The following is a 25,173-nucleotide window of genomic DNA, read 5'->3' as shown; positions in this document are numbered from 1 at the left end:
CCCACTCTGGCCCCACTCTGGCCCTCTGTCTGGCCCCTCTGGCCCTCTGTCTGACCCCACTCTGACCCCACTCTGGCCCTCTGTCTGGCCCCACTCTGACCCTCTGTCTGGCCCCACTCTGACCCCACTCTGGCCCTCTGTCTGACCCCACTCTGACCCCACTCTGGCCCTCTGTCTGGCCCCACTCTGACCCCACTCTGGCCCTCTGTCTGGCCCCACTCTGGCCCTCTGTCTGGCCCCACTCTGACCCCACTCTGGCCCTCTGTCTGGCCCCACTCTGGCCCCACTCTGGCCCTCTGTCTGGCCCCACTCTGACCCCACTCTGGCCCTCTGTCTGGCCCCACTCTGGCCCTCTGTCTGGCCCCACTCTGACCCCACTCTGGCCCTCTGTCTGGCCCCACTCTGGCCCTCTGTCTGGCCCCACTCCGGCCCTCTGTCTGGCCCTCTGTCTGACCCCACTCTGGCCCTCTGTCTGGCCCCACTCCGGCCCCACTCTGGCCCTCTGTCTGGCCCCACTCTGGCCCTTTGTCTGGCCCCACTCCGGCCCTCTGTCTGGCCCCACTCCGGCCCCACTCTGGCCCTCTGTCTGGCCCCACTCTGGCCCTTTGTCTGCGGTCGGAGAGAAAGCTGTTGACCCACATGCAGGTGGTGAGTGGAAGCCCCAGGTCCCCCAGTTTGACCACAAGCTTGTGAGGGAGGATGGTGTTGAATGCAGAGCTATAATCCACAAAGAGCATCCGCTCATAGCTCCCCCTGCTGCTCCAGGTGTGATAGTAGTGCTATGGCTATGGCGTCCTCTGTGGATCGGTTCACTCTGTAAACAAACTGGTGGGGGTCAAGGCTGTAGGACAGGGCTGCTTGAACAGTTTCTCAAAGCACTTCATCACCACGGGGTGAGTACCACTGGTCTGTAGTCGTTGAGGCTCGAGATGTGAGGTTTCTTGGGCAGGGGGACTATACTTGAGGATTTCAGGCAGGGTGGGACAGTGGACTGTGCCATGGTTGAAGATATCTGTGAAGATTCCAGCCAGCTGATCTGCACAGTCCTCCAGCACATGTCCCAGAATGCCACAGGGACCAGTCGCCTTCCTTGGGTTTACGGCCCGCAGTGTGTGTCTCCTCATGCTCTTCTACTGTGAGGTGTACGCTGCTGTGGGCCATGGGAAGAATAGGCTGACATTATGTTGCCTTCAGCTAACTCTGTGTTGACATAATGTTGTGTGGTAATAAAGTGCATAATCATAATGCTCAAGAGGCGGTTGTAAACAGATGTATGACTGGCAGTGGAGAAATTGACCCGTGTGATATAGACAAATGACCATAGGCTAACACCTACTGTTAAGGCAGGAGACTGACATACATGTAAATGAATGTGCCAATGTGAGGTATCTAAATTGTATGGAAACTGCACATTATCCCCTTATTCTACCTATTCTTTAGAAAGGTGTGTGTCAGGTCAAGTAGTTCCTGTGAGATGAAACATCTATAGAGTATCTTTATATAGCCTTTTAAACTGTCTAGAGGTGACTATGGCAACAGACAGGGACAGGCAGTCATTGGAACATTTCATGTTTATGGTATTTGCTAGACTCATTTGTAAATACAAATGACTTGTAAATGAAGTCATAAATGTTTAACCAGGTGCCACTTCCTTAAAAAGCTGTAATAGCATCCTCAAAACGTTTTTTAAAACTAGCAAAGGAGCATTTCTAAAGCACCTTTGTGTCACCTTTACAGGAGAACTCTGGCCATTTGTCACATACTGTAGATATCTGTTTCTCAAGGTCACAGAGTATTGTCGGTACGATAAGATTGATGCTACTTTGCATGAGTTGCTGCTGCCAACAGCTAGACGTAGCCAGGCAGCTACAATGGGCTACACTCTGGAGGCATAATTACAGTATATGATTGACCTTTGCAGCACCATTTTTTTACTCGGTGACACCGAGAAACAGAGATCTACTGTATGTGAAAAATGGCCGAAGTTTTCCTTTAAGCCCTGAACAAACAACTATCTCCCTCATGCATTGGCCACAATCAACTATAGCCTACATATCGGAACTCTACGTATTGTCGGCCGCTGCGTATTTTCGCCCTCTTCTGTGTAGGTGCAACTTAATATTAATTTCTATACAAACTAAGACGGAGGATTCGTAAAGAAACGCACGCACCCACACCATAAGTGTCTCTATGACCTATGTACCAAAAATGACATTTTACCGTGACTTGAAGAGCTGTAAAACACTGTTGTAAGGCTGCATTTACAAAACCGCTTGGAGCTCCAGTGGAATTTTGATTAGCGACGAGCTAACCGTTGATTTACAGCAAAGATTCTAGAGCGGAGCAAGATGGATCAGTTCATATTTAGGATTCCCACGGTAGCCAGCTTACCAAAATGGCGCCTATGAAGTCATAGAACGCCCTTCAACGTATCGTATTATCCGGCCTGTGATCTATCTTGCTCTGTTGTAGAATCTATGATGTACAATGTGAAAAGGCCGACAATAGGACGACACCAGGCCAATGCTACACTCCGAGCGTGGTAAACTAAATTGGATATTTCAGGCGATAAAAGCCCCGGTAAGAACCAAGCCAAATATTGTTCAAATCTACACACCTATGGCCAGGCGCGTAGGAACCACGGGGGTCGGGGGGGTCGGGACACCCCCAATGTTGGACCCCCTCCCGAAAGAAAAATGCTGCAAAGTACAGATGTTGTTGATTACTTAGCTCAATTATATCCTCCTGAGTTACGGCCCCATAACTATAGCTATCGGTGCGCATCGGAGGTCTTTCACATTGTGTTTTAAGAATGTTTCCCGAAACGAAGCCCGTCTCAATAATGCAGCATGGAGCACTTCCTCACCTTGAGTGTCTGAAAGCTAATGTAGGATACTCTCTCAGTCCAAATATTTAGTTTACGGCCTTCTTTCATTCTTTTCGAAATAGTTAAGAGGATAGCCTATTGTGGGTGAATACAGTAGTCTACGATAGCCTAAATAAGTTAGTCTTACGGCTGTCGCTTTTAAATGTAGGCTTATCGCTTGACGTGGCACATAGCCTAATTATCTGGTTACCTGGATTTAGCAAGTCCATACACTTTGTTCATCCTATTATAGGCTATGCTTTTAAAATTAAATGTGTAACAATTTGCCTCTTATTATAATCTACACACTGTCACGACGTAGGCTACATAAGGTTACGGGCGGATATGAGCAACCGAAGGCCTTGGTTGACTTAAGATAAACGGGCAGAATGCCTGTTTACAAACTACGTCAAACATGCAATAATCTAACAAATGAAAAAACACAAATGAAAGATGAATAGGCTATTTGTCACAAATTAAGCAATGAGTTCGTTCGTGGCCACCTAGCGCGCAACCTACGCGCTGAGGTGAAGGCCCGACACATACTAAAGTCCCTTTCCCACCTAACTTCTAGAAGTTACCCGGACATATTTACCCGGTAGAGGCACGACACGGACGTTTCCCACATGAGCTTTATGTCCGAGTGAGATACGGGTAATTGTGTTCACACTAGACCCGAGTAGGAGCCGCGAGGGGTGGGGCAATGTCAGCACTTGCAGGGGGAGGGAGATGACGCTAAATAAATGCGTTGTTGTGCTGTGTTGCCTGGATGATGCGAACTTGCATCAGATCCAAAACATCATGAAACAACAGAAGTAGTTAGCTCGCTAGTCAGCGGGAGCTAGCATAGAGGAAAAAATAGCTAACGCCAGGACCACAGTATAAACAAAGCTCTACTTCAACCCTCTCTGGTATAAACATCCAACACAACAAATTAATAGAAAATAATGACACACCTGGAAAATATATAAACAGCACACAGAGGTCTGAGGCTGAGGCTCCTTCCCAACTCCTACAAAAAGCAACAATGCTAAATAACAGCGACGTTAACTGTTAGCTGTTAATTGCTAACCACTGTAATAAACAGCTAGTTGCAAGCTAATCGACAACACTTCAAGCTATTCACGTTTGCAAGGATAATCCTGCCTGTCCCGCAACAAACACAACAACGTGATTGCAGTTTAAATTTTTATTGTACGTACACAACAAAATGTCACTGTTTTCTGTACTCCGGTGTTCTCGTCTGTGTTCATACTCGTAGGGCAATGTTTATCGTTACCATGGCAATTTGTACTTTCTGCCTCACGCTGCAAGCAGGCTGCAAGGGCGCATTTCTATACGTCATCGGTACGCCCCCCATCTCTACCCAGAACTGTGCCGGCTGCGTTCCCACCTAAGCGCACCCGGGTAACATCTAGAAGTAGTACTAGGGGGCTAGTAGGGTGAGTTCCGGGTAAGAAAATACCCGAGTTTTGCGTTCCCACATACAGCCATCCGTTTGATATCCGTTTGACATCCGGATGTCTCGCTCATGTGGGAAAGGGACTTAATTAACACAAAGCTTCATAATGCACAAACAAACACCCCCTCAAAGTTCAGTGTCCATACGTCCAAACAATAAACATAAGAAGCCGACAGTCAAAAACGACAACGAGATCTCCCAGACACAAAAAACAATGTTTATCTCACAGTTTGTTGAGTATCGTTCCAACACTGATGCGCAAGGCAATCTCAGCTTTCGCGTTCGTTAGCTGTAGGCTATTCCAATGAGAAGAATCCACAAGGAAATGGTCACGGCAATGCAGCATACAGGAATCTTCTAACCACGTTACTTTGTTGAGCTGGCTGCATACAGGTAACAATAGCCACAGTGCGATCTCCCTGCGTCTCCATTTAAACTAAGGGCAAACCCATTCATTGTGCCCAAAACGCGCATCCATCTGTCAGCTGACATAAAATTTACTTAGCCTAGATGGCATATGAAAAGTCAAGAAGAAGAAACATATTTTCATTTAAGCAACGTTTATGCAACCATGTAAAGGGAAGCATTGGGGGAGTCAGTTTAAGTTGTCCTAAAGACTAGCTGTGTGCGTTTTTTTTATCTCTTATGTGACTTATAATTCGCCCCCTTTATTTATTAATATAAAAAAAATTCGGCGCGCGCTTTACGCGCGCAACGGACCTCATTTTTGTCCCCCCCAATGCTTACTACGTTCCTACGCGCCTGCCTATGGCTACTGAAAAATGTGAGGTTCATTTAGCAAATGTTATTTTAAGGTATTAAAAAACATCGTTGTTTTAGAATTATCGAACGAAAGGGCCGACAATTAGTAGACTTAAGTCCAACTTCCACCAGAAGCGGCGTTCAGCGGTGTTCGGCGGTCTGGGCTTGCCGCACAGGATTTTAGAATAGTTTTCTATCTCTGTGCGGCTGCTGCTCGGCAGACGTTTCCAGTGGGCGATGCTCCATTGAAAACAATGGAATTCTATTTTTTTTTCGTGGCGCAGTGCGCCACGTACGCTTCTGGTGGGCGTTGGACTTTAGGGTGTGGAGTGCAGTTCTATAGTGCAGACAAATGGGCAAAGTATGGTAGGCTACAGTTTCATTATTGTTTGATACATATCGTTCTAATTTTAGATTCGGTCTCTTTGTTACTAACTGAAGAGTGTCCTGACACTTATTAGACTCTAAATTGATTTCATCATCCTTCATATCCGTCATATCTAAACACTGACTCAGGAAATATGAAAGGAACACAGTTTCAATGCCCAATATGCAGGAAGACATGTCCAAAAAAGTATCATCATCCATTTTAGGGACTGCCCATGAGAAATCTAGTCAACGATGATTAATGCTATGACACTAGTTGTGATGCAATGGTTTTGAACTGTATACTTATTTAGTTAGCGAAACTCTACACTAAGCTGCCTCTTAATCATCAGTGTGAATCCCTCAGCAAGAGTCAAGAGAATTAAAGTGGGTGAGAATATTCCTCTACATTGCAAATGCTGTAATGTTTAAATTCATTGCATGTCGAGGACAGACAAGAGAGCATTTGAATTTTGGCTCCTCTGCCAGCGCCGATGATACGCAGCCTACACTGCTGTGGGCCATCTGAAGAATATACCTAGGCTAGGCCTACATTATGTTGCTTTCAGCTAACTCTGTGTTGACATAATGTTGTAGCCTATGGTCATAAAGTGGATAATCATTAAGGCCCTGTGCATAGATACATAAAGCTTTATATATCTATGGCCTTGTGTCCACCAATCGTGAGGTATCTATACTGTACGGAAACTGTACATTGATTGTCCCCATTCTTTAGAAAGGTGTGTGTGAAATCGAGAGGTGACTATGGCAACAGACAGTGACAAACTGTCAATGGAACGTTCTGATGTCTTTATGGTATTTGCTTGACTGGTTTGTAAATACAGAGGAAGTCATCAATGTTTAACCAGGTGACACTTCCTTAAAAAGCTGTAATAGCATCTTTATCAAAAATTTTTTTTACTTTTACATTTCTACTGCACCTTTTCTGTCACCTTTAAAGGAGAACTGCCCATTTTTCACATAGATGTCTGCTTCTCAAGGTCACAGAGTATTGTCGGTATGAAAAACAGCTAGGGTAGCCAAGCAGCTGCAGTGCTATGGAAGCATTATGCTTGAGCTTCGTAGCACCAAATCTTTACTCGTTGACGTTGAGAAACAGAGATCTATATATGTGAAACAGTTTTTTCCTTAAAAACTTATTTTTATTTCATTACAAGTATTTTAGAATATGAACAATATTAATCTTGACTTAATTATGCACTGATATGTCTAGTTTAATACCTAACATAATACAAATTGAACTGTATTTTGGACTATAAAGTGATATCATGGTAGTATTGCAATAGTGTAGTCCGCCTTGGAGGAGAAATAACCTTCCTGTGTGGACATTAAGTACATGTTTTGATCAAAACCAAAGTTTATGTTAAATAAAGTAATCATTTAGATGATTATGTTTCATTATGATGACTTTCATTTCCCATAATTCATAGTTCTACTGTGGTCAGAGGTCAACTGCACTGACCATGCACGCATAGGTAATCCTATGAGATCATTCAGTTGAATGGGCATAAATAGATTCCAATCATAATGTTGCCACATGGCAACAACTACATTTTTGCCAATTTGCAAAAAAACTCATTATACATATACTTTTTTAAATGATAAATTAACATTTTTCCTCAAAGAAATAATGCCTGAATTCAGCTTCAAGAGAATGAAAGTGGGTGAGAATGCACTTCATGTCAAGGTCTGACAAGTGGGCCTTAACATATATGATTTTTGGAAGGTAGAAATCAGTTTCAGCTGTTGTTTCTTTCACAGATGTATTTGGAGAGACGGATGTGCACATCCAAAACAATGTTTAAACAGGTGCCAGACAAAAAACGTGTCAAAGGAGTAAACATTGCCTATACTTAAAGGAATAGTTCGGAATTTTGGACATAAGACCTCATTTCCAACTTTACCGAGGTGATATAGGTCGGTGGAGACCGTTTTTTTCCGCGTTTAGCCCCTTCCTTCAGTTGCAGCGTCCCCCTTTGCTAACGCTGGTTTTGAGCTAACACATTTCTACGGTAACATCAGTCTGACATCAACAACAGTCTTACTCACTCCACCGCACACCCGAGACAAGTCAATTAAATCGTCGGACTATCGATATACATGTCCGTGTTGCTAGAATAATTTTAGAAATAAAACTGACCTTGCAACTCAATGATTTATTAAATTTTGAGGGACTAGTTTCTCAATATCAATCCGCCACTGCCATACAGGGAACAAAGTAGGGGAGAGCAGGGTCAATTGAAACACTTTTCAGTTTAACGTCTTTTTCAGAACAGGTGAAAGGGATACAAATAATGTTGTCATATGATCAACAACTCACATGTGTCCTCTCTTAGTTACCAGTGTAATTTCATATACACCTTGAGTGATCGCGTTGTTTTTTAACTTTGAACGTAAGTTGTCATTTGTTTCAATTGACCCGCCCATTCGTCCCACACATGTGCGGGACGAATGAAACAGCATATTGTAAACAGAAACCATTCACTTTACTCTAGTTTTTATGAAACATACCTAACAACATACTTCTGTACTTGTCATGGCTAAAATTTCACCTGATTCTTCAAAATATAAGTAGGTCAAAAAATGTATTTTTCCATGTGCGTCAATGTCGAGATACGCGTTTTGATGAAACTCACATTTCTTCATTTTATACCATGCTGATGACTATATTTCCATCTAATTTACTTATTTCCCGTTGTAAGCCTTGTTGAGGGATTCACAATTGATCTTCCTCTTTTATTTTGAAACATTTTTTTTTTTTTGCATTGATAGTTCGGGACGATTGAAACAACTGTTTCAATCGTCCCGACAGTGCTAACTAACACTTAAACATATTTTGCTTCTAAACCTCAAAATGCATTTAACACTTTCAGACATGTTTAAGTAATGATTCATCTCTCGTATGGTCATGTGATCATTGCATGAAACAATAAACACGAGTTGTGATCACAAAAAAATGACCGCACATAAGATTTTACTTGCCGGTGTCAAAAACAGGTTTGCGGGGATAACGTTGGAATTCGATGACGTCATGGCACGAGATTTCCCGTGATTGGCAAGTCTTGTGTGTTGAACAAACTGACGACATATGACATTTCAGATGTGCATGGTTTTCGAGGAAATCGCTGTGTTACTTTCGTCCCGCGTTTCAATTGACCCGGCTCTCCCCTAGGCTATTGCAATGCGATGCAAGGTTCGTTTTATTTCTAACATGGTTCTATCAACACTAGGCATGTGCATCGATAGTCTGACGTTAAAATGTATTTGTTTCGGGTGTTCTGTGGAGTGTTTTCAGTGGCAGGCTGGATGTTACCGTTGACTTGCGTTATCTTGGCACCAGATTAGCACGAGATGAACGCTGCAACTCATAGGAAGGGCAGAAATTTACTGAAAATGGTCTTCACCGACCTATATCACCCAGGCTGAGTTGGAAATGAGGTCCTATGTCCAAAATTCCGAACTATTGCTTTAACAAATAAAGATTTTTTTTGGAGCCATTACAGTGTGCAAACGATCACCTTTACTTCTTTCACAGATGCACACAGAAACTCGGGAATCCCTTATCCCACCAACATATTCATAACATCAGGGCCAAAAATAATCCATGACGTCATAACTTCCTCTTTAGATAATATTCCCAGTGTAGGCATTGCCATTTCTGATTCAGTTGAGGTAATAAAGACACAAATGGATATGGTTCAAGCGAAGGCTGAACTGTCATCATGCTTTTCCAGTGTAAGTGACATCAGGTTTATGTTTGTTAATGTATAACCAGAATACACTGTACCATCCTGATGGGAAGTCATAAAATTAATCATAACTACAGTTCCCTTGGCAATATTGGCAGTCTTCAACAGCTGAGAGATAGGGAAAGGACAGGGATATCATTTTCAAAATATCTACCTCAGATGCAGCATAGCCCTAACCATGCCCAACTGCAACACAAACTGCATTGAAAAACCGATATCAATAGGCTTTGGTAAACTTGGACGTATCGTAGGTAGATACCCATGGGTGTTCCTTATTTCACCCCTTGTCATATCCGCAGGTCTTGGTGCAGGGTTTTATTTTCTAGAAGACAGAGAGTCAAACAACATCGAAGATCAATTCACTCCAAAAAATGGCCCGGCAAAGATGGAAAGAGCATACGTCAAAGAGCACTTCCCACAAGGTGAGGAGTTTTCAAGTCTGAGGCTTTACACAGATGGTACATATGCTTCATTAATCGCTGTGCACTCAGCAAATATTCTCACAGAAGAAGCGTTTCAGGACGTTGACAAACTAGACCAAAAAGTAAAGCAAATCCAGGCAGAAGGAAGTCAAAAGACTTTTACAGATCTGTGTGCCAAGGACAGAGATTTGGGATGTGTCTCAAATCCAATTTTGGATATTGTGAACGACCATGTTACTAATGGCACACCAATAGCTTACCCCCAAAACAAGACAGAATTCATAGGGACAGCAATTGGTGGAGTGGATCTGTATCCAAACAACAGTGTAGAGACTGCACAAGCAATCAGGCTTTTCTATTACTTGGAAGAAGACAAGAAAAATGAAACGGATCTATGGCTGAGGACATTTATAAAGAATTTTTCAGGAAGCACAGCCCCCGAAAATGTAAGTTTGAATGCCTCATAGAAAATATGCTCTATAGCTTTGGCTATAAATGTGTGTAATTTCCAATGGTCTAATCCAGTGTTTCTCTATAAAAACTTTGCAGATTTTTATTTCATATTTCACTTCAATATCAAGAGATGAGGAATTCGACACAAATTCTAAAACAGTCATCCCACTGTTCTCTGTTACATACTTTCTGGCCATTACTGTCTCCATAATGTCCTGCTTGAGGTATGTTGTACATTAAGGTGAAACATCACATAACTGTTGAAATAAAATTGATAACTACATCATCTTCCAAATTAGAAGATGTAGATGGTGAGTTTCCATGTAGTTCTATAAACATTAGTAAACTGATTATTGAGATAAGAGACAAAACTTCAATATGTATTTTTATAATCCTAATTCAAAATTGCTATGAGTGTACAGATTTTATATTAAAACACTTGTCATGAAAATGAACATTCATTGACTTCAATTCATAAAGACTGTAAAATTCTTAATTGTTTAATAATGTTGTTTTCTAGCAGAGTGCTACAGTACAATTAATTCTAAACAATTTTGTAATGATATACACTATTTTGGAAAATCCCATTTTGAAATGTCCCCATTTTGTATATTCCTCTTTAATATCAAGCAGATATTAATCTGCCCCCAGTGGACCAACAGTGGTCCGCCAGCCTCTAGCTCTCTGAGAGAGGAGGAGTCATGTTGAATAGGGGTGTGCCGCACAGACAGTCGCATATAGCACAGAATAGAGGTCACCATGTCACGGACTATTACTGTAACTCTTATGTTAAACTCAAATCTTACCGACATCCATTATCCTTGGGGTCAATTTGACTCAGAAAATGATACCCCATACCCTTTTATGAACCCTGGAACCCTGGCTGGCGTTCATGTTCTTCTTAAAGTGACAGGCAATCAATTAGATAAATGTGACGATGACAAGTATAGCCTAATGATTTTAAATATCAATGTGATGCATTCAAATGAGTAAATATGTTTAACTGTTAATAATTATGCATATCAGAAAATACTATAAATAATTAGCAAAATATATAAAGTGTATGAATTCCAAAATATGAAATAGAAATGTATGACAACCATAATTTTATGTGTGTGTGTGTGTGTGTGTGTGTGTGTGTGTGTGTGTGTGTGTGTGCGTGTGCGTGTGCGTGTGTGTGTGTGCGTGTGTGTGTTGAGGGTCAGTCAAATTCTATGATCACCACTGATGTAAATGATCACACAATATTCAATATTACTGATGTTGTCAACGTGGTGGGGCCCACAAATCAAATAATAAGGATAAAAAAAAACGTGAACGCAAAAGTATCGAGATTCTTGACTTGGTATTGGTATTGAAACAATAATTATGGTATCGTGAAATACGTAGAAGTTGGATGTGTCCCCATCCTAACTGAGACCAAACCTACACGCCCTTGTTCTTTGCTACACATTTTGTATTGATGATGGATGGAATGATGATGGAACCACTGAACATATAATGTACATAATGTAAAACATGCTTCGACATTTTGATAGAATTTGGTTGATTGGCTAAAATACTTCAAACCAGGGATAACCTTTTTTTAAATAAATAAATAAATAAATAAATAAATCATAATCAATGAAAACAGAGCTTTCAACTCTTCAGTAATCAAAGATGGATTATTTTTCCCTTAATGTACAAATGATGCATTAGCAGACACAACACCGCCATAGACTATCACATTATCCTCTGCATTTACCTTAACCTTTAGTAAGACATATCAGTAGTCTGGATGTAATGAACAATTATCAGACTAAGTGTATGCTGTACAATGTATCATTCCATGGAAGCATGATGAGAAAATATGATGTATGAGCACACTGTATGACGTTCAAGGCTTCACTCCAACAGCCACATGATAAGATAGTATCCACATTTACTGCACTTTTGACTGTAGATGCATGTTTACCTGCATGTGTCATATCTGTGCTCAATCAGGCTGGACTGTGTGAGGAATAAGGTCTGGGTGGCCACCTTCGGGGTGCTGTCTGCAGGCCTGGCGGTGCTCAGCAGTTTTGGACTGCTGCTCTTCTGTGGGATGCCATTCGTGATGACCGTGGCGACTGCTCCCTTTCTCATTCTTGGTAGATAAAAGACATCCAGTTTGTGTTCTTTTCTTTCAAGCAAAAGCTTTCAACATGCTGAATCTAATAACTCCTGCTATCCTCACTGAAAATACAATCATGCCCTTTTTCATCATAGAATGTGCTCTTGTCACAGGTATTGGTGTGGATGACATGTTCATCATGATTTCATGCTGGCAGAAAACTAATGTCAAAGCTGAGGTGGAAGATCGCATGGCCGAGACATACAAGGAGGCTGCTGTTTCCATCACCATCACCACTCTGACCGACGTCTTGGCCTTTTACATTGGCCTCATGACCCCTTTTGGGTCGGTCCAGTCCTTCTGCATGTACACCGGCACAGCCCTCCTCTTCTGCTACATCTACAACATCACATTCTTTGGTGCCTTTCTGGCCCTGAATGGACAAAGAGAGGGAAGCAATAGGCACTGGCTCATATGCAGGAAGGTTGAGACTCCAACTCCAGACAACAATAGCAATGCCTGTTCATGTTCATGTTCAGTTGGAGGAGCTTATGATCCGGAGACAGGTGCAGAGGAGGAAATGCCCATGGATATCCTCTTTAGAAAGTATGTTGGTCCATTTCTGACAAAGCCTTGGACTAAAGTGTGTGTTATTTTGCTCTACTTGGGATATTTGGCAGGTGGCATATATGGTTGTTTTCAAATGCAGGAGGGAATTGATCTAAAAAATTTAGCACCAGATGATTCGTATGTTGCTCACTACTACGATAATGAAGACATATATTTCTCAGAGTATGGCCCTTTTGTCATGTTAGTTATTAGAGATGAAAACTTCCGATATTGGGATAAATGCGCTCAGGAAAATCTCAACATGTGCCTGAATGAATTTCAATCATCCGACATGGTTGCCAAAATCAATGCTATATTTTGGCTTGATGATTATAAGAAATATGGAGATAAGGAGAGTTTAGATCTTTCAAATGAAACTGTATTCATGAGTAATTTGTCCACATTTCTTGATAACTCAGGTTTTAAACAGGATGTCAATATTTCTAATAACAAAATAGTTGCCTCTCGATTGTTTATTCCAACAACTAACATTTCAACTGCAATTGATGAAAAAAACATGTTGAACTTTTTTAGGGACACAGTTTCCAAATGTTGGCCAAACATGGATCTGATGGTCTACCATCCTGCTTTTATTTACTATGATCAATATGCAGTCATTGTTAGCAATACTATCCAAAATATTGTAGTTGCTACTGTGATCATGCTTGTAATTTCTCTTCTGTTGATTCCGCACCCTCTCTGTTCTCTGTGGGTGACCTTTGCCATCGCCTCTGTAATAGTAGGTGTAGCTGGTTTCATGGCTTTATGGGATGTTAATCTAGACTCCATCTCCATGATCAACCTGGTAATCTGCATCGGCTTTTCTGTCGACTTTTCTGCACACATTTCCTACGCCTTTGTCTCAAGCAAAAAGAAAACAGCCAATGAGAAAGCTATTGATGCCTTATACAATCTTGGGTATCCAATTATACAAGGAGCTGTATCTACCATTGCTGGCGTTGTGGTCCTCTCAGCAGCAGAGAGCTACATTTTCAGGACTTTTTTCAAGATTATGTTTCTGGTCATCTTATTCGGCGCACTTCACGGCATTGTGTTCATCCCCATATTTCTGACATTCTTTGGATGCTGCAGCAATTCAAACAGTGTTCAGGGTGAAAAGGATCAAACTGGCAACGGGCAGAATTTAAGGCATGATCATGTGGAATTGTCTGGCCAAAGGTCCAATCAGAATCAGAACCATTCAACCTTTTCTAGTGACTCCGACTGTCCCTGAACAGAAATTGGAGCACAGATATTTAACTATGCTGTCAATGTTACGAGGAAAATATATATATTTAGGAGTTTCTTTAGTTGAAAATGCATTGTTGATTATGTATGAATATGTAGGTTTTCAACAAACACACTAGGTTACAGTTGGAGGCAGATATCCCGGGTCCAGAAAGTGAAAGTCTTGCCATATATTATTTCTACCTGTGCACTTAACCCAGGCGAGATCACTGATCATCTGATCTACCTGGCTGCTAATTACGATGAGCTGGTTTGCGCTGGTTTACTAAATGTTTGGGTCAAATACTTGGCTGGACTTTTACTTTCTGAAGCCTGGATGTCTGCCTCTGGTTACAGTGTAGGCCTACATAATACTAATTGCTTACTAATAATTTATACCACTGCTTGGTCAAATTTCCTATTGTGATGCGCTATTTGGAACGTGCATTATTTTTCTATATACCGCACGGCTATGAAGTAGTTCCCTTCTTTTGGGCTTATTACACTTGAATATTAATTCGCCAATGTGAATGTAACGGTAAAAACAGCAATGTTGTATCTAAGACGGCGGCAATATAAACGAAAATGATAGTAGCAGTGGTATAAGCGGGATAATCAACTCCGCGCCCTGTGCGTTTATAGGAAAATAATGCACTTATCGAAGTGTAAAGTCCCCTCCGCCTGCGGCGTCGGGTCCTTATTACCACTTCGAACGTGCATTATTTTCCTATAAACGCACGGCGCGTCGTTGATTATCCCTTACATGTTTCATGTCAGTCATATACTTTCTACATTATATTCATTCTGCATCTGTTCATATCTGGGTAGCCAATACTTGAATGCTTTTCAACCTCAGTGCAGATCATTTTACTTGTTCATGTGTAGGTCAAATGGTATAGATAATAACATTGAGTAAACAATACATTGAAATGCTCGAGAGGATTCCCCTACACCCGTTTGTCTCTCTTTATAGTGTGGAGAATTCTTTGTCATTAATCCTGTGTAGTCATGCCACACTGATATACTTCACATGTTATAGATGATATGTTACATGATATATATATATATATATATATATATATATATATATATTGTGCGTGCGTGCGTTCGTGCGTGTGTGTGTGTGTATACACCTGACCTGTTTTTTTTTTAATTATTATTATTAATGCAATAAACTTATATTACACTATTCATTCCTGAACCTTTCATTATAATAGACATTTACTGTAGGTCAATGCCTTCACTTACAGTACATATAATTCTTACTTGTTCATACGTGCATTGATCATCATGTTATCAGATGAATAGTCTCTTTGGTGTAGAGTGGAAAGACAAGTGACATATTGTTATTGACACGTTCTTCATTATCACATACGCTTCACCATACCAAGACATTGCCATGTTTTTTTTTTATTATTATTTATTTTAGTTAGCCTACTATCTGGTTTGATTTGTGTAGGCAGGCTTTATTGATCCCCAAGGGGAAATTCAAGGTCATGATGTATACGTCATGTGTCATGATGGTCTATAGGCCTACTGTAAGTCCAACAGCGCAGGGTTAAAGTCTAGCGACCAGCAACAAATCTGAAAAACGTAAGCAAAGTAACAGTTGTTGTATAATTATACCACTGCTTGGTCAAATTTCCTATTGTGATGCGCTATTTGGAACGTGCATTATTTTTCTATATACCGCACGGCTATGAAGTAGTTCCCTTCTTTTGGGCTTATTACACTTGAATATTAATTCGCCAATGTGAATGTAACGGTAAAAACAGCAATGTTGTATCTAAGACAGCGGCAATATAAACGAAAATGATAGTAGCAGTGGTATAAGCGGGATAATCAACTCCGCGCCCTGTGCGTTTATAGGAAAATAATGCACTTATCGAAGTGTAAAGTCCCCTCCGCCTGCGGCGTCGGGTCCTTATTACCACTTCGAACGTGCATTATTTTCCTATAAACGCACGGCGCGTCGTTGATTATCCCTTACATATATGAACAACATAAGAAAGAAGTGAATGTAAGTTATAAAATATAACAGCAGTGCAAGAATAGGTTTGAAGGACAAGGGCATCAGCCAATGGCATGAAGTTAAATCACAGTCCAGTCAGGGGGGTAGAAGGAGGGGTTGTGCATGTGGGCTAGTAAACAGTGTAGACAGTGGAAGCAGTAAAACAGTCAGTAGCCTACACAGCATTTTTAAAGAAGGTCATGGACGTGTGGAAGAGGTGGAGATGCAGATAGACTATGCAGGAAAGTCTATCTCTCCTCTTCCCTTTAGTGAAGCCCTCAGACCAGCAGGGGGAGACAGTTCCTCAAAGATCCTTGATGACCAACTTCGCGTTAACCCTCTGGTTCAGGTGAGCAGTTGAAAACCCTGACCAGAGAATGTCTAATAAGGGGAGAAGGACCACTAGCGAAATACTTCCGCATGGTACTGTAACTAGAGGGCGATCGCGAGCAAGTGATGAATGAATGGGTGGCAATGGAGCTGAACCCCCCAATACCACATTTGTCTTTATATAATTTTTTCTCCTGAAATTGCATTAATGCATGCGATGCAGGAGAACTTGACTTGACAATTAGCTGACCAATGCAATTTTCTATATGTGTTGTTATTCCTAAAAACCCTTTCAAAGTTTTCATGTCACGTGACACAAAAGCGAACCACTACGGCCATAGACCTAAAAGAAGGTTCAGCTTCACGACGTCGTCGTAATCGGTCGCGATTCCTCGCTGACCAATCAGCATCCATGAGCTAAATGCTAGCATGTTACACGGAAAGCGGCCCATCCTATGAAAAGCAGAAAGGACATGAGTGACTTTTTATTTCATTTCCAGTGGAAAACCTATACTCAGGTAGCTACTACGACAATGTACATTAAGAAATGAAGTTGTCAACTGTGAAAAAAACGAGCGTTAGCCGCATAGCTCCATAGACCACAATTCATTTATCACTTGCTCGGCAGCGCCCCTAGTGGAATTTCAACAGATTGCAGGAACAATCCGGTACAATGGAGTTAATAGGAAGTGGACCGGCTCTCCCTAAAGGGGCTCTGCCCTGACCCGTCTGTCGCTTCCGGAAATCCCATGTGAAATCCTGACGGCAGGAATGACGGCATAGCCCAGCTGATTAACAAAACGTCAGTGTGCGCCTGTACCCAGCACCGGCAAATTCAAACCGAGGCTGCAAAATGCCTCTGACCCCCACAAGCGTATGGCAGTCCTATTTATTGGGAGACTGATCCACGAACGAATGGGTCGCAGATGTTATTGGGATCAGGAATGAGACAATTAGCCTAGCAGCAGGTGCTAGGTGCCTAGCAGCAGGTGCCAGATTGATACGTCCATGAAAAGGTAAACACTGCACATAATTGACACAATCATGAGTGCCTAACATTGCTGACAAAGTAGCCTACGTCAAAATACGCGCACACACACACACACACACACACACACACACACACACACACACACACACACTATAGGCTACTTCAAACATAACTGTAAACACTGGCCTGATATTAAATTCTGACTAATAGCTTACTGTCTGTGACATTTAGGCTACAATTGTGCTCCCAAGTTTATGAGCCCACGCTAAAGTTGACTAACAAGAGGAATAATAGCCTAAATCGTCTTTTGGAAATGTATCTTAATGCCTTAAAAAATAGGACAAATCCAACATTTAAGGACTCTAATTTTCTTTGAAAATGAATAATGTATCACGAATAAATGAATGTTTTTCATTATAGGCCTACATCGGGCATAAGTAGCCTATACACACGCCTGTGTTAAATTTTCATGGAGGCAGGCCGATTATTTTTTAAAGGCCAGTTATTTCATGGATTCAGGGTAGGGTGCTATGCATCCTGATGAAGTTCCCTGGCCTTTTTAATCAAAATGGCCCCACATCACATACCCTTCACCATACCTAGAGATTGGCATGGAGTAGGCAACTTTCCATTAGATCATCTCTCAATGCAAATCAAACCAGCTATTAGGCTAACTGAAATAAAACTAAGCCAATTAACCTGATAACTTGATGATGAATGCATGTATGAACATATCAAGTGAAGTGGCAATAAGTGGCAATAATTATGCAAGTAAAGGTATTGACCAACATGTCTATTTACAAGGTGATGAAAGGTTTCAATATTTATACCTCTGTGTTCAAAATTTGTTTTAGGAATAGACTAGGAACAAACATGTCTATCAATATCAGTTTATTGCACAAGTAAAAAAAAAACAGTTCAGGTTTATATATCATGTCACATATCATCTATATTATCATGTGAAGTATCAGTGTGGCATGATTACACAGGAATGATTACGCAGGAACAATGACAAAGAATTCTCCACGCCTTATAGATAGACATTCAGATGTGGGGGAATTCTCTAGTGCATTTCAATGATTTGTTTACTTTGACAAATACTATTGTCTTACCATCAGACCTATACATGAAAAAGTAAAATGATCTGTGGTTACAACATATTCAAGTATAAACAGCATACAGTACATATAAAGTAGAAAGTATGACTGACATCAAGTATATTATTAGTAAGCAATTAGTATTCTGTAGGTCTATACTGTAAACTATAGTGTTGTAACCTACATATTCATATATAGGCTAATCAACATTGCATTTCAACTATAAAGAAACTCTGAAAAGATATATTTTCCTTGTAACATTGACATCACAATTAAATAGCCTATGGGTCATTCCATGTCAAATCAAAAATCAAATCAAATCAAATCAGAGCGCACGCCAATACCATGTGCACCTATGTTACCCAGGAGACACTCTGTAAAATGTTCTTTTTTTCAGATTTTTTTGAGACGCAAGTGCGTGCGCTCTGGTTGATTTGACGTGGAATGACCCCTATGTGCTTCAATTTCAATTTCAAACGTCCGCACAGGCTCAGGGACAGTCGGGGTTACTTTGATAGTTCTGAACTGAGCTGTTCTGTTTCTGATTCTGATCGAAGGAGGCCTGGGTCCGGTTAGGGTAAGGGTGAGGGTTAGGTGCTGTGATGGCAGTGCTGCCAGGAAAACGATGTTTAGGGCTTACAACACCATTGAGCGACAATTGCACATTACCATGCCTGAAATACTGTTTGATGCTAGGTTGATCCTTTTCATCCTGAACACTGTTTGATTTGCTACAACACCCAAAGAATGTCAGAAATATGGGGATGAACACGATGCCGTGAAGTGCACCGAATAAGATGACCAGAAACATAATCTTGAAAAAGGTCCTGAAAATGTAGCTCTCTGCTGCTGAGAGGACCACAACACCAGCAATGGTAGATACAGCTCCTTGTATAATTGGATACCCAAGGTGGTATAAGGCATCAATAGCTTTTTCATTGGCTGTTTTCTCTTCACTTGAGACAAAGGCGTAGGAAATGTGTGCAGAAAAGTCGACAGAAAAGCCGATGCAGATAATCAGGTTGATCATGGAGATGGAGTCTAGATTAACATCCCATAAAGCCATGAAACCAGCTACACCTACTATTACAGAGGCAATGGCAAAGGTCACCCACAGAGAACAGAGAGGGTGTGGAATCAACAGAAGAGAAATTACAAGCATGATCACAGTAGCAACTACAGTATTTTGGATAGTATTGCTAACAATGACTGCATATTGATCATAGTAAATAAAAGCAGGATGGTAGACCATCAGATCCAAGTTTGGAAAACAAGTGGAAGCTGTGTCCCTAAAAAAGTTCAACATGTTCTTTTCATCTATTGCAGTTCTAATGTTAACTGTTGGGATAAACAATCGAGAGGCAACTATTTTGTTATTAGAAATATTGAGATCATGTTTGAAACCTGATGCAATAAGAAATGTGGGCAAATTACTCATGAATACAGTTTCATCTGAAAGGTCTAAACTAGCACCAACTCCATATTGCTCATACGATTCAAGCCAAAATATAGTCCTGTTTTTGGCAACCATGTCGGATGATTCAAATTCATTCAGGCACATGTTGAGAATTTCACGAGCAAATTTCCCCCAATACTTGAAGTTTTCATCTTCAATAACTAACATGACAAAAGGGCCATACTCTGAGAAATATATGTCCTCATTATTGTAGTAGGGAGCAACATATGAATCATCAGGTGCTAAATTTTTTAGATCAATTCCCTCCTGCATTTGAAAACAACCATATATGCTACCGGCCAAGTATCCTGAGTAGAGCAAAACAACTAACACTTTAGTCCAAGGCTTTGTCAGAAATGGACCATAGTGCTTTTTAAAGAAGATATCCATGGGCATTTCCTCCTCTGCCTTTGTCTCAGGATCAAAAGCTCCTCCAACTGAACATGCATTGCTCTTGTTGTCTGGAGTTGGAGTCTCAACCATCCTGCACGTAAGCCAGTGTCTGTTGCTGCTCTCTCTTCGTCCATTCAGGGCCAGAAAGGCACCGAAGAATGTGATGTTGTAGATGTAGCAGAAGAGGATGGCTGTGCCGGTGTACATGCAGAAGGACTGGACTGACCCAAAAGGGGTCAAGAGGCCAATGTAAAAGGCCAAGACATTAGTGAGAGTGGTGATGGTGATGGAAACAGCAGCCTCTTTGTACGTCTCGGCCATGCGATCTTCCACCTCAGTTTTGACTTTTGTTTTCTGCCAGCATGAAATCATGATGAACATGTCATCCACACCAATACCTGTGGCAAGAGAGGGCTATTAGACAAACCATATTTCACAATGATGTAAAAGCTATACTTGTCTAATTTATCCACATAATATGATGAAAATAGGCATGATTGTATTTTCAGCGATGATAGCAGGAGTTTTTAGATTCAGCATGTTGAAAGCTTTTGCTTAAAAGAAAAGAACACAAACTGGATATCTTTTATTTACCAAGAATGAGAAAGGGAGCAGTCGCCACGGTCATCACGAATGGCATCCCACAGAAGAGCAGCAGTCCAAAACTGCTGAGCACCGCCAGGCCTGCAGACAGCACCCCGAAGGTGGCCACCCAGACCTTATTCCTCACACAGTCCAGCCTGATATGAGCACAGATATGACACATGCAGGTAAACATGCATCTACAGTCAAAAGGAGTGCAGTAATGTGGACACTAACTCTTAATATGGCTGTTGGAGCGAGGCCTTGAACGTCATACAGTGTGATCATACTGTACATCATAGTTTCTCATCATGCATCCATGGAATGATACAGTATACAGCATACACTTAGTCTGATAATTGTTCATTACATCAGTACTACTGATAGGTCTTATTAAAGGTTAAGGTAAAAGCATGAGTAATGTGAACTGTGAGAAGATATCCCATATCACTTCAAAGAAGTAATATAACATAAATATACAAATATAATATAATATACAAATGAAAAATATGTGAAATAAATGTGAAAATGTGAAATAAACTAATGTAGGCTATGTGAATATACTGTACATGGAAACTCACAATCTACATCTACTAATTTGCAAGATGATGTAGTTATCAGTTTTATTTCAACAGTTACAGTATCTGATGTTTCACCTTAATATACCTCAAACAGGACATACCTCAAACAGGACATTATGGAGACAGTAATGGCCAGAAAGTATGTAACAGAGAACAGTGGGATGACTGTTTTAGAATTTGTGTCAAATTCCTCCTCTCTTGATATTGAAGTGAAATATGAAACAGAGATCTGCAAAGTTGTTATAGATAAACAGTGGATTAGACATCTACCACTGATAAATTGGTATCTTATACCAATTGAATATATATTTTGTTTACATTGCTGATCATAATTTAAGAAGTTAGCTCATTGGAAATACACATTTATAGTCAAAGCTACAGTATATAGCATATTTTCTATGAAGCATTCAAACTTACCATTTCAGGGACTGTGCTTCCTGAAAAATTCTTAATAAATGTCTTCAGCCATAGATCCGTTTCATTTTTCTTGTCCTCTTTTAAGTAATAGAAAAGCCTGATTGCTTGTGCAGTCTCTACACTGTTGTTTGGGTACAGATCCACTCCACCAATTGCTGTCCCTATGAATTCTGTCTTGTGTTGGGGGTAATCTATTGATGTGCCATTAGTAACATAGTCGTTCACAATATCCAAAATTGGATTTGAGACACATCTCAAATCTCTGTCCTTGGCACACAGATCTGTAAAAGTCTTTTGACTTCCTTCTGCCTGGATTTGCTTTACTTTTTGGTCTAGTTTGACAACTTCCTCAAACACATCTTTGGTGAGAATATTTGCCGAGTGCACAGCGATTAATGAAGCATATGTACCATCTGTATAAAGCCTCAGACTTGAAAACTCCTCACCTTGTGGGAAGTGCTCTTTGACGTATGCTCTTTCCGTCTTTGCCAGGCCATTTTTTGGAGTGAATTGATCTTCGATGTTGTTTGACTCTCTGTCTTCTAGAAAATAAAACCCTGCACCGAGACCTGCGGATATGATAAGGGGTGAAATAAGGAACACCCATGGATATCTAGCAACGATACGTCCAAGTTTACCGAAGCCTATTGATATAGGTTTTTCAATGCAGTTTGTGTTGCAGTTGGGCATGTTTGGGGCTATGCTGCATCTGAGGTAGATATTTTGAAAATGATATCCCTGTCCTTTCCCTATCTCTGAGCTGTTGAAGACTGGCAATATTGCCAAGGGAACTGTAGTTGTGATCAGTTTTATGTCTCCTCATGAGGTGAGGTTATACATTAACAAACATACCTGATATGACTTACACTGGAAAAGCATGATGCCAGTTTAGTCTTCTCTTGAACCATATCTATTTGTGGTTTTATTACCTGAAAAATGAATCAGAAATGGCAACGCCTTTGTGCCAGGGTATATTATCTAAAGAGGAAGTTAAGACGTTATGAATTTTCTTTTTTTAGAATCTTTTAATGAAAATGTCATCATTTTAATTTTAGAATTTCATCAAAATCAGAGTTTCATCAGAATTTGATCTCTCCTTTTGCATACTATGGCTCAGGCTCACTCAATACTTATTACCCATTATACCAACAACCCACCCCATCATCCTCCCACCCCAACCCCATTTACCCGCCTCACACATTGCTGGTCTACATTCAAGCCAGGATCCACCTGCACATACGCACACATTATGACAAAAAAGCGAAAGAATAACAAATAAATAAATAAAACGATTTGTAAAGGGGGTTCTAAAGACATACTCTAGAGGGCATTACATTTGGCTCCAATGGCTGTCAAATTGTTTCTTTTTATTTTCATTCTCTGACATTTTATTCTCTGATCTTTCAATACACAGGTAATACTTAATTAAGGTGTTCCAGTAGTCTGTTGAAGGGGCTTCCTTATTTTTTCAACGTTATTTTTTTAAAGATAAGAGAGGAAAAAGGTGTCTGCCAGTTCATTGGATATTTTACTCCCTAGCTCTAAATCTTGAAAAATACACATTCTTGGTCCATTTATTGTACTTTGTAATAATGGGTCACTAGTTTCCATGCTTATCAGCAAATTGTACATAGACCCAAACAGCCTCCTTTTTTTTGTTGTGACACTTGTTAGACATTTGTTAACAAATGTTAGACATCTCAGTGCTGATGTTCTTTCCCAAATCAAAATGGCAAGTAATCCACTTTTTCAGTTGCATGTACCTAAATAATTCTGTGTCTTTCAGATTATGTTTGCGTTCTAATTCACTGAATGGTGCAACTGTATTGTGACATCTGACAGCTGCTGGATCCCACCTTTTTCCCTTGTGTCCCAGTATTGCTGCTGCGTACTTTATATTTATTGATGGATTGTTCCAAGTTGCCTGGAAATTGATTTGATGTAGTCCTTGGAAAAAAGTGTAATTGATTGTTTTCTATGTCTATCCATGGATTTTCGGGTTTTTCATTACGTGTGGAACTGAGCTGATTGCATTACTTAAGGAAATAATAGGTTAGATCATCCGCAAATAGTCTTATTCAAATTGTTTCTTATCAATCTCAACACCTCTTATCTCTTTTGTCTCTGGAAAAAGCACAATGACAGTTCAGTCTTCACTTGAATAATATCTGATGATCTGATGTTTTTATTACCTGAACTGAATCAGAAATGGCAATGCCTACTCTGTTTTGTGCCAGGGAATATTATCTAAAGAGGAAGTTATGACGTAATGGATTATTTTTAGCCCTGATGTTACAGTATGTTTGTTGGGGGGATAAGGGATTCCTGAGTTTCTGTGTGCATTTGTGGAGGAAACCACAGCAGAAACCAGACTGATTTCTATCTCCCAGAATTCATATATTTAAATGCTCACTGGTCTGTCCTTGACATGCAGTGAAGCTAAGAATTACAGTGTTTTAAATGTAGAAGGTCATTTTTTCTCTCTCACTTTAATTCTCTTGATTCTTGTTGAGGGACTTACACTGATGACGAAGAGGCAACTTAGTTTAGAATTTTGCTTCAAATTCAAAACCATTGCTTCATAAATAGTGCCATCAAGCATTAATCGTCGTTGACTACTGTAGATTTCTCATGGGCAGTAAAATGGAGGATGATTGCCTACTTTTTGGTAGAACATTAATGCAAGTGTATGCAAATGCTCGGTCCTCTAGACTATCTGTCGCCATAGCCACCTCTAGACAGTTTGTGAGGCTACAGTATATAATTTCACAGAAACAACTTGACCGGACACACACCTTTCTAAAGAATACAGTTGGTAGCATAAAGGGACAATGCAGTTTCCATGCAATGATACCTCACATTGGCACATTTATTTATGTCTGTCTATTGTTGAGTGTTGTACTTGAGAGCAAAACATTAACCGGAGTCAAATTCCTTGTTTGTTTACGCAAACCTGGCCAATAAAGCTGATTCTGATTTTGATTAATAGGTGTTAGACTAGGGGTAATTTGTTTATAACACAGATCAATTTGATCTCAACTGTATTTTCTCCACTGCCAGTCATATCAGTTTAAAACCGTCTCTTTATAAAAGACTACCAGGTACGTGAGACCTGTGTGCATGTATCGCAAAATACTTTGATAAGGATTTTCCATGGAACTAATGCAATGGGGCACTTCAAGAAGTGATTTGGAAGGGTAGAGGTTCAAGGAAGTATATAGCTTTCCTGAGTCAACAATTACGTGCAGAGACAAGTACGAATTGGCCTCTGATTAATTATTATCCC

At 40.5% G+C, this 25,173-nt stretch overlaps 2 protein-coding genes across 2 annotated transcripts; one reads left to right on the top strand and one right to left on the bottom strand.

Annotated features, from left to right (window-relative positions):
• Positions 1–9,404: 9,404 nt before the first annotated feature.
• Positions 9,405–14,036, top strand: LOC134066514 (patched domain-containing protein 3-like). The gene is made up of 4 exons (XM_062521873.1): positions 9,405–10,094; positions 10,198–10,325; positions 12,085–12,230; positions 12,367–14,036. The coding sequence occupies exons 1-4, from the start codon at positions 9,405–9,407 to the stop codon at positions 14,034–14,036; spliced, it is 2,634 nt and encodes an 877-aa protein (XP_062377857.1).
• Positions 14,037–18,948: 4,912 nt separating this feature from the next.
• Positions 18,949–22,577, bottom strand: LOC134066513 (patched domain-containing protein 3-like). Its single transcript, XM_062521872.1, has 4 exons — positions 21,888–22,577; positions 21,572–21,699; positions 20,902–21,047; positions 18,949–20,705 (listed from the first exon to the last, which is right to left on the bottom strand). The coding sequence occupies exons 1-4, from the start codon at positions 22,575–22,577 to the stop codon at positions 18,949–18,951; spliced, it is 2,721 nt and encodes a 906-aa protein (XP_062377856.1).
• Between the last annotated feature and the right edge of the window lie 2,596 nt (positions 22,578–25,173).

This window comes from Sardina pilchardus, chromosome 19 (assembly GCF_963854185.1).
Source record: "Sardina pilchardus chromosome 19, fSarPil1.1, whole genome shotgun sequence".
In the NCBI taxonomy this organism is placed as follows: Eukaryota; Metazoa; Chordata; class Actinopteri; order Clupeiformes; family Clupeidae; genus Sardina; species Sardina pilchardus.
This window is presented reverse-complemented; position numbering and strand designations above follow the sequence as displayed.